The 11083-nt window shown below is 38.6% G+C and overlaps 2 protein-coding genes across 2 annotated transcripts; both read right to left on the bottom strand.

Annotated features, from left to right (window-relative positions):
* Positions 1-6640: 6640 nt before the first annotated feature.
* Positions 6641-7091, bottom strand: LOC131430494 (uncharacterized; the record flags this gene model as incomplete). Its single annotated transcript, XM_058595530.1, has 1 exon — positions 6641-7091. A coding segment is annotated over one exon (387 nt), but the record flags the coding sequence as incomplete, so codon positions are not given.
* Positions 7092-7166: 75 nt separating this feature from the next.
* On the bottom strand, positions 7167-8011 carry LOC131433786 (uncharacterized; the record flags this gene model as incomplete). The annotated part of the gene is made up of 2 exons (XM_058600648.1): positions 7167-7331; positions 7392-8011. A coding segment is annotated over one exon (264 nt), but the record flags the coding sequence as incomplete, so codon positions are not given.
* Positions 8012-11083: the final 3072 nt, after the last annotated feature.

Raw genomic sequence — 11083 nt, 5'->3', positions numbered from 1 at the left:
CGTGATTCTCCGATTGACACAGTAGGCGATGAAACAATAAACGGTGAACGAAATTTTCACTCAGTAGTTTTGACGTTTTATCTAGCAGCTTCTATAGAATACAAATCTCGATGATATATTCCTGTATTTTTCTTATTTAATTTCTTCAGTGTAGATCAAAAGATGATAATTTCAGGTATTATTCGCTGCTAATAGTTAGAGACAAGGATTACTAATGACGATTTCGCTTGAAGCCCAAAACTAACCCAGTTCCAACTGCTGTCAAATCCATACATTTGACAGCAGTTGGGGTCAAAAACTGGTTTGGGTTTTACTTCAAGCGAAAACGCCATTACAGTACCGTAATAATCGAAAGAGAAAGTATACAATGAGAATCTGTCAATTGCATTTAGGACCGAATCTATGGCGAACTGTTGTGAAATTGTTTGTTTAAAAGCACAAACCTCTTGTTTATTGCCAGAATTCAGGTTCAGATGTGATTGGGTATATCGTACGATAGGCTCTTGCGAATGTTACAAAATATAATGCTCATTGCTCGGCACTACAACTTCCATATACACAATAGTCGATAAAATCTCGTAGATGGAAGCTCATGCAAGATATGCTTGAATTCCATGCTTGAAATTCGAGTTATCAGCATTATTTTTCGTAACTTTTGAAAAAGCCTATCGCACGATACGCCCTAATCACATGTTAGTACCGAATGGTTCTTTTTAGAACCAGTAAATATTTACGATGTTTTCATCCATTGGAATTCAGTTCGAGAATTCACATTCAGGACCAGAATTCAGACCCAGAATCCACGTCCAAAGTTCAGTACTAGAATCCTGGTCCTGAATTTAGTTCAAAGTTTATATCCGAATTCAGTTTCAAATTTTATTCTAGAATTCAGTTCCGCAATACAGGTCTAGAGTTCGGGATCAGAATTCTGATCCAGAACCCAAATATAAAATTCAGGCATTGAATTGAGTTCTAGAATACAGGTTCAACACTCTGGATTATTTTCAGAATTCAGATTCAGAAATGTGAAACAATGAAGTGCTTCAAAAAATTGGTACTTTTTGAACCAGTAAATATTTGCAATAATTGCTTCCATTGTAAATTGTTCGAGAATTTTAATTCCAGAATTCAGAAACAAAATTCAGTTCCTGAATTCAGTTCCAAAATGCAGGTTTCGAGTTCAGATTCCGAATTTAGTTTGAAAAGTTAGTTTCAGAATTTGGTTTAAAAATGTTGTTCCAAAATTCAGGCCCATTGTGTTCGGGCCCAGAATCCTGGTCCAGAGTTTAGGCTCAGAATTTGGTTCTAAAAGTTAGTTTCTGAGTTCAGTTTCAAAATTTTGTTCCAGAATCCAGGTTCAGAACTCGGGACCAGAATCCTGGTCGAGAATTCAGATCCGAATTCAGTTCCAGAATTGATGCCCAGAATTTTGTTCCAGAATCATGGTTCAGAATTTAGTTCCAGAACTTAGTCCTAGAATTCAGTTACAACATTCAATCCAGAATTCAGTTAAAAAATTCTGGAAGTCAAGTTTCGGAATTTAATTTTAGTATTCAGTTCCAGGATACAGTATCGGTACGGAATTCCAGCATTCTGTTACAGAATTCAGGTTTATAATTCAATTTTTAAATCAAGGTCTAGAATTTAGTTCCAGAATCCTGGTAAAGAATTCATGTGCCAATTTCAAGTCCAAGTGTGCCAATTGCAATCCCAAAATTCAGTTATAAAATTCAGTTCCGGAATAGTCCAGATTTCAGTTCCAGAAGCGGTCAGGAATCCCAGAATTCTGTTACAAAACTCAGGTTTATAGGGTAAGGGCTCCCTATTTCATCTCATTTGTAAGGACGTCGCCTTCAAACCCCGATTTAGCCACTAAAATCACTGTAACTATTTCATATTACTGCTTCATTCGCCTTGCTCCACGTTGAGAATTGATTCACATTTCTTGAAAATTCAACTAATATTTATAAAACAGCTAAAAATACTAATGATGTTTTCACTACTCTGCTCCTAATTTCATCTCAATGGATTTTTATCCATCCTATCGTTGATCTTTTATTCATCCTATAAATTAGCAATGGCGACAGCAATCAAAACAAAATATTCCACTATTACACTCTCACCCGCATACGCATGGCTGCCAGATGGCTGAATAAACGCTGCCAGTTGGAAAAATATGGCTGGTAGACATTCTGGTGACCGACTGCTTCACATTCCACATTATTACTGGTAAAAAATTTACTCGTTGAATTATCTAATTAATCGGGCAATGACTTACGGAGGTCTAAAGAACTATCTTTTAACATCATTTTATTAGTGAAAACAGATAGAACAGATATAGACTTTCTATGCACAGTGAAAAACTTTCATCTCATATTTTTGAAGACTTTTTTTGCTTGTTGGGTAATTTTTGAAGTTTTTAATCGTTAACTAAACAAGTGGCAAGTGAACATAGCTAATTATGGAGTCGTCCAACATTCAATGGTAGTGTAATTGTGCGAAATAGTGATCATGTTTTGAGACGAATCGATTAGTAGATATTCAGAAACATGACGAACTGTAAATCTTGAGACGAAAATGTATCTTCTAGAGTTCAGTTCAATAATGCAGTTCCAGAATTCAGCTCCAAAATTCATTCATGGGTCTGGATCGGGATCTGAACTTAGATATAATGTCTTGGTTCTGATTCTGGTCTTGGATTTGGACCTACCATATTACAGATCCAGATCATTGACTTGAAAGTTCCAGTTCCAGAGCCTGGAAACCCCAGTTTCAGAATTAGGTCCAGATCCGAAAACTTACGGCTCTAGTTACAGTAATATAATGAGTATATAATATAATATAATGAGTTCCAGAATCGGGATCTCGAGCTGGACTTAGACCAATAATGTGGTAAGTCCAGCTCCAACTGCTTTGTCGCATTCGAGGTAAATGCACTCAACAGTGTTTAAAACCGAAGAGCTTGAACAATCCTTCTTATTCGTAATCACGTCATCCGGTTATGTCTCTGACATTATCCACCCGCCTATTTTATTCTGATCTTATTTTTCAAAACCAAATGTTGACGAAATGAAAAATTAAAGCTGAAGTTTCTGATTTAACTTCAAGTTTTTAATGAAAAACTGAACAACTTCAAGTTTTAAAGAAAAAACTTACACAGTTTCGTTAAAAGTGTTTGTTTGGTGAAACTACCCTGAGTCAATTTCAGTTTTCTCAAGCGAAAATGACATTAACTTGTTTCTGGTTTGTTTCTTCTATATTACATTGTCATTAAACCGAGTATCTGAATTTTATATTGTACTAACTCAGAATTTATCTAGATTTGATAATTTGATTTGATTTCTTCTTTTTTAGGTCTTCGCCGGCAAAGTCATAATCACAGAATAATCTTGCACCAATGGTGTTCTACTTGAAAAAAAATCCTTTCTCAATCACTTCAAAAATCATTCCTGATCTTGGGGGTATCGAACTTGGTTCGAGTCCTCAAGATTTTTAGTATCGAATTACGTCATTCTCACAGCCAATTTAAGTAAGTAGTCAAATTACTTTTTCTAACAAAAAATGATCAAAATGAACTAATGTCGTTTTCGTTTTTAAATTGCACTACACCGGTGTTGCGAAAGCTGCACCTAAACCGTTCGTTTTTACCAATTGCACTACACCAGTGCTACACTTTTTCTGCACCGATACCACTGGTGTAGCACTCATCAAAAGTTTGGTGTAGCTCTGTGCAATGGAATCGTTTGTGGTAGTCAATGGTTACTGTTTATGTTTTCGTCATTTTTGTTCGTTTATTCATGCCTCCGTGTAGCACTGCACCGGTGTAGGGTAACAGAGGTATTTTGGCCACTTCATATATTTTGGCCCACCTATCAAACTTTATCGATTTCATCGGATTTTATCGATGTTAAGTAACTCATTTTGCATCAATTTGAAGCTAATCACATTAAATTACCTATTGCGGTTTCACGTTGAACCACAGTTCATAAGGGGTAACACTCACGGATTTGGACGGTAACATGTTCTGGAGATACACTGCTGTGTTTAAAGCCTCCGCCCAATAGCACTCCGGCAGGTTCGCATCAAATAGCAAGCATCTTACCATCTCTACTAGGTAGCGATTGCGACGTTCCGCTACACCGTTCTGTTGTGGACTATAACCCGCTGTGAATTGAGCACTAATGCCGAGTCGTTTGTAGAAACGTCGCAAATGTTTGCTGGAGTATTCGCCTCCTTGATCCGAGCGCACGATTTTCGGGTAGTGACCAAATTGATTCTTCGCGTATGCGACGTACTCTTCCATCTTGTCGGCTTTTCCTGCTTCATTCAACCGGGAAATAGCGATAAAAAAACTATCACTTTTTGATAAACAGATGCGATCACACTGATGTCGTTTTCGTTTTTAAATTGCACTACACTGGTGTAGCGAAAGCTGCACTGAAACCGTTCGTTTTTACCAATTGCACTACACCAGTGCTACACTTTTTCTGCACCGATACCACTGGTGTAGCACTCATCAAAAGTTTGGTGTAGCTCTGTGCAATGGTATCGTTTATTGTAGTCAATGGTTACTGTTTATGTTTTCGTCATTTTTGTTCGTTTATTCATGCCTCCGTGTAGCACTGCACCGGTGTAGTGCAAATTAAAAACGAAAACGCCATAATTTGAGCTATCGAATCACAGTAAAATTTCTCAGCCATAACATAGGTAACCACGGCTCTAGCGCAACGCCTGCTTGATCTATGCCACGTCGTACATGTCAGATTAGACTCAACGAAAACTAGTAGATTGCGTCACTTATCTATTCGGAGGGTGATTATGTAGTTAATTGTTATGGCTAATTTGTGTTCCACCGTAGGTGATGATTCTCGCACGGCTTGCGGGCAAGCATAGTAGATTTTGTACGACTGAATGCTATTCTTCGTGTAGCTGGTGCCATTGTGTGATGATGCCATTGATACTTTCCACTATTCGTACATTGTACGTACCCAATATCGAGCATTGTTTGAATTGATTATCCGGCGGCCTAGAATACACATAGAATTGATATTAGTGAAATGTGGTCACGGAACACATTGTCGAACGGTGTTATAAATGATTTTATTTTTGTTTTCAAAATTTTAAAATTTTGTGTATTTTAATCACTATCGGAACTGATATTTTTTCGCTTCCGTCTTCGTCGTGGTTTCTCGTCCAACACATCACCGGTATGTGTGTGTTTTTCATTGGTGATTCTTACGTAATCGTATCCGTTGATGGTTTTAGTTAGTGCTCGGGCTCGACATCGCAACCGTTCATAGAACTGACATTTCCAATTGACTCGAGTGCCACCATCGAATGTCTTGTTCTTGCTGAAGTAGTATCCTTCGTACACCAGTCGCTGGGTTCCACGGGAAGTGTACTCAAAGGTTGCCCGCTCCGTGAAGCCAGCCTTTTCATCTAAAATGACGAAGAAATATGTTAGCAAAACGTGGGTAGCCTCAGTTGTGCCACTTGCTAGGCATGATTGAGGAAAAAAGTTATTGAGCATCACAATTTTTATTTTTCTTAACTATAGGCTGGAGTTCACAATTGATGAAATTATTTAAAAGGCAAATCTGTTGATGCTCTATATTCTAGCAGGGAGGAAGAAATGTGCCACCGTCGGTGGGCGGAACAACGCTCATCCGTCGGAAGTTGATCTTGTACTGCTCCATCGGATGGAAATGCAGTGTGTTGGTCACCTTCACGTACATCACGCCGTTGATTTCCCGTGTGACGGCACGCGCTTTACACTTGAACCGCGTGAATAGGGAACATTTCCAGTTGCACGTTTTCGCTGACTGGCGATCTTTTGTGTAGGCGTGACCACCGTGGATCAGTTTCTGTTGGCCACGACGGGTTGTACCGAATACTGCTGGTTCAAAGATGCCTAGAATTGAGGGGAAAATAGGGTATCATTAGTAGTAACTATCGAACTATTCACTGAACGGGAAAGTGTAGTACTAGAATTGAAAATAAAATAAACAAAACGATAAACATAATAGAAACACTTGTTCAACAATTAACAAACACCAGCTAACATTATTATCTTTATTCTCTTTTGTTCAAAAACACCTTTGACTGTACGGTTTGGGCGAATGATGCGGCAGCGGCTGCAACCGCAATCGGTGACCGGAGCAGGGCAGGACCGCCCAGTGCACTACTACTACTACTAGTGGTACTGCCGGCGATCAAATTTTCATTTAACAGTGTCCCGGCCAACGAAGCATTCGTCATGTCGGACAGTAAACCCGTTGCCGTGGAACCGTGATTGTGCATGTGCTTTACGTTCATACGGGAGTTGATCTCATCTATTACTACGATGCACGGACATTTACACTTGTAGTACTGGTTGCACTTCCAGTACTGCTTGTTGTTGCGATGTCGATTTCGGAAGAATGTCACCCCGTTGACAACGAGCAAATGGCGGCCACTGCGTTGCGATGTCTTAAAGCTGAACTGTGGCGAGGTAAGTAACGACTGCGACTGGAACTGCTGTAGGAATGTTGTGGTCACCGGAGCTAAAAAATAAATAAATGAAACGCGTTAGAGACGCAGATTGCAGTATTGGGAAACACTACAGAAACCGGACAAATCATCATTCATTAAAAGAGGCTACTTCACTCGTTGATCTTTATTTAAAGGACGAGTTTTTGGACACTAGACATGTTGTTTAGTCGCGGTCAAAGATCGTGATTGTGGGTATTCTTCAACAAGCAAGCATCCGGCGTCAGTCTGTTGGTGATTGCTCGAGCTTTGCATCCACTGTGCCATTTAGTGCACTTCCAGTACACTTTACCGCTATGGGTATTATTTTTGATGTAACGATGACCTTCGTAAATCAGCACGTTGTTGCCTCGACCGCTCGTGTATGTCAACTTGGATGGACTGTCCTCTGATTCAAACTTCAATTCGGACTGCAGATGACGCGATTCATGCAGTAGCGGCGATTTCACATCTAATTTGTCCTTTTTGAAGATCGTTTTCTCCTCTCGTATTATATCGTCACCGACGAATTCAGCGATGTAGTAAATCTGCTGGTCGGTTTGGTCATCTAAAATGTAAAATGAACCATATTAGCAATGATAACGAACAGTCGAACGGTGAAGCAAACGATTTCAACTAAATACAGGAAAAAAAACTGGTTAAACTGGGAATTAACGTTCAATTTATTTTTCTAAATGACGCCTGGCACGACGCTCGACAAGCACAGCATGGTTGTGCAATCCACTGCTCTGAATCAGTTTGGGGCTTTCCTGTGGCTCATCGGTGGTTGGGGTTATAACTCGTGCTTTACAACCGGTACTGCCCTGTTAAAAACGTAACTATTAAATTTCGAAAAACACTCGAATTTCGTTCGCTTCAGTTACCTTCTTTGCACATATCCAGTACGTTTTGGTGGCACTTTTTCTGTTTTTAACGTATTTATATCCATCAATTTCCAACAGCAGACATCCACGCTGGCCAATGGTAAACGAGACCTCTTTGCCGGAATCAATCATATTGTCATTATCTTCGTCCTCGATTAAAACTTTTATATCTGGAACTAAACAAACAACAGTTTTAGTTCTAGCACTTCAATTACTAAACGAACTTAACCAATTGGCGTAGATTAGTCATCGGGTGTGAAAAAGATTCCTAACCCATCATAGTAAAAAACTCAATCACTACAATTGTTGCTAAAATATTTATTGGTCAATTGGGGAATAGTGTCTGCATGCATGCATTAAAACGGTTCGTGATTATGGGTTGGATATCGAACCACTAGATTTTCCTCTCCACTCTTTACCATATAGGTAAGGACACGTGCCTTGCACTTACTGACGCCGGCTTTGGCGCACGACCAATAGATTTTGTTGTGACTTTCCTTGTTCTTGGTGAAACTGTAGTCTCCCACCTTGAGCTTGCGACAACCACGGAAACCAGACACGTATCGAACGAAATCTGAAACTAGAACCAAACAAAAAAAGCGATAATTAAAATTACGTTGACATCAACAGTGCCTGTTGCCTGCGATAGCGAAACAACGTTGAGGATTTTTTTTGAGAAACATTTTATTTGACAAATCCTAAGAAACGTGAACATCAAATAAATAAATTAATGTCGTGAACCGAATGCCTAGCCTTCCGTCTCTCTATCGATCCATACGAGTTAGACGCTTGGCGAGAGTGCTCCAAGTTGATCACAATGGTTCGTTGATAGCTGGAAGATAGGAAAAGAGTTTGTTAGAGGAAATGTGACTCTCTGAGTTGGTCTCACAAAATAGATGGTTATTTAATAGTGATCGTAGTTCACGAGTTCCTATCTCATGCCTCACCATTATATTATGGATGACTGGAATGCAAGCTAAATACTGTGCGGTGAAATATAAGATTTTCGCTTCCGCTCTTTTGAATATCACAGCCTAGTAAACGCAATAGAAAGTTTGAACTATTTTCATAGTTTTATGACTTCCCTTTTACTCGAACAATAATCCATAAATTACCACGAAAACTAGGGCGTTTTTATTTCGAAATGCTAATATTCTGTCTACAAATAGTTGTCATGGCAAAAGCTCGATTGAGATTGAGACCCTGATTAATTGATTGATTTAAAAAAATGATAGTCTTTACACCCATTTTGTTGACCTAAAATCGCACATCTGAAAAAATCCTATTTAAAAAAAACTGATAAATTATTTCCTTGTGTTTAATTCACAAAGAATATTCTCTTCATTGAATTTTTCAGATCTATCTACGACTCTCAAAAGGGAATTTTCAGAAAAACGAATTGACTTTTTTTAACTATCAAGCATCAAAGCATTTGCTTTGGTATATTTATATGGTGTGATAATGTCTTTCTCTTTCTTCAAAACAGTCTCTTGTCTTTTTTATCATTTTTTAAAATAATCTCTGACACCATCTCTGAGAGAATTGAACGCGTAAAAATATCTTCGAAAAATGCACACACACACATTTTCCGATCTCGTCGAACTGAGTCGAATGGTATATAATACTATGGGTCTCCGAGGCTCCGGTTCGAAAGTCGTTTTTTTCAGCAATTCTTTCTATCTTTCTATAGAGAAAGGCAAAAAGTCCAATAACTTTAGCTTTGCGTATTTGTTCGTGTGCTCTCCGGCCTCAGTACCGCTCGGTCGGACCTGAGTAATACCGTTTTCGTTTATTGATCAGAGCAGCCTGAAAGCTGACTCAGAGTCACCCAAGCAACTTTTGAGATGTTTGTTTTAGCAACCTGGAGTCGCTCTAGATCGGATTCCAATCGCATAGTTTCGCTCTGAAAATTTTCTCGAGTCGCAACACGCATCTATGCGAGTTTGTTTATTTTTTCTTTTTTTATGATTAGTTGTTTAGGGCGCATACCACGTGTTCGTTTTACTCGGAGTCAGGGTCGCCCACGCATCGGTTCAAAAACGAAAACGGTATAATACAAAGAAACCTAGCTTTGAGTAGATCGCGCGTCCACTCTAGAAGGATCGCAGTACGTGTGGTAACGCTCCCCCATGGAAATTTTTTCAACATTATGTTCCATGAACAATAGAATAATTTTTATATAAAAGGGCAAATAACTTGACAATTCATACTTCGTTCTTAGAATTTGTTTTACAGTGTCAATATTGTGGATGACGCACTTTTGTTTCCAATTTTCGCGCCTTCCTCACCTTTTGAACCCCCCAAAATATACATGAAATGGTGTTGTCTGGCTAGGAAGTTGCATCCGACGAACAAACACGCACACGAGCGCACTTCAAATTCAAAGCGCACACGAAATTCGATTTTTTCGTTAGATAAAATTACACAGAAGGAAAATTTTTATCGTTACTCACAAGGTTCTATACTATTCGAAACAACACTTTTCATTCGTGCAGTTTATGACTGACACACGTGCTTAAACACACAGCATCAATGTGAACTTTGATTGAATTCAACATGAAGTAAGCCTGACAAAAGGTGAGACAAATTTCTTACGCGGTTTTAAGTTGTTTTCGTTTGAAAAACCTGTGGTAAACTCTAATTAGTACCGCACAAAATAAATCCCCGTAAAAACTGCGTAACTTCGGAAATCCGCGTAAATAAAGATTCGTAACTTCGAAAATCCGCGTAAGTTCGATAATAAGCGTAGAAAAAAGACGTGTAAATTCCGAATTCGGGTAAAAACCGTCCACATTAACAAAATGACGGAATGAGCAATGAATTTAATTTTAAAAATAAACTGAAAATCAGCACGAAAACGTGCAAAATCGGGAAAGAAGAAGACGAATTGACAATTTAGTCCGCATCTTCTCACTCAATTTCGACAGATTTCCGAATCAATTCAAGGCGAATTTCATTCGGAATCGGTTGTTGCACTGACGTTGGAATTGATTCGGAATTCATTGTGGTTGACCACCTAGTAGTTCAAAATGAAACACTAAGGAGACGTAAAGTTTCTGCTGTTTGCAGAACACTTTTTGGTTTCGCACCGAAGTGCAATGTCGTTACTGATGTGCCGAACGGAAATGATTATGTTTTCGACTGTTACTGGCCAATTCAGGTTTGATCTTTCAGGGGCGAGGCTTATTTTGTGCTTAAGGTATATGACCGATTCTAAATTTCTTTACTCTTTAGTCGGATTAGAAATACGTTGATCAAAAACTTACCCAATTCAAGTCATCAGTAGAATAATCATTCATTATTCTTGAGTATCCAACGACATCAAAATCAAATAGTTTACTACACTTCATATCCATGCGGTTTGCAGTTCCCCTTTCATGATGGTATTCTTGTCATCTTCTGGTCGTTTTCATTGAAAAATTCTTTGTTGGATCAGTCGTAGCTGCAAGAGAAAAAAGTATAGGTTACCAAAAACGTCGCCACTGAATTGAAACTAAAAGTTTGTGGAGAAATAGGCCTTCTCACATGAATACCTTGACCTTGGTAAATTGAGTCACCTGAAATGAAAAAAAAGTGCTGTAGAAAAAATGTAGTATTCGATGAAAAAACACAATCCCCAGGAAACAACAAACGGGAATATAAATATAGAAATGAATTTTATTCACTTTGATTAAACTCATCACATCGTGGAA

The sequence above is a fragment of the Malaya genurostris genome, chromosome 1 (genome assembly GCF_030247185.1).
Source record: "Malaya genurostris strain Urasoe2022 chromosome 1, Malgen_1.1, whole genome shotgun sequence".
In the NCBI taxonomy this organism is placed as follows: domain Eukaryota; kingdom Metazoa; phylum Arthropoda; class Insecta; order Diptera; family Culicidae; genus Malaya; species Malaya genurostris.
The sequence above is the reverse complement of the archived record's forward strand: the minus strand, read 5'-3'. Positions and strand labels throughout refer to the sequence as shown.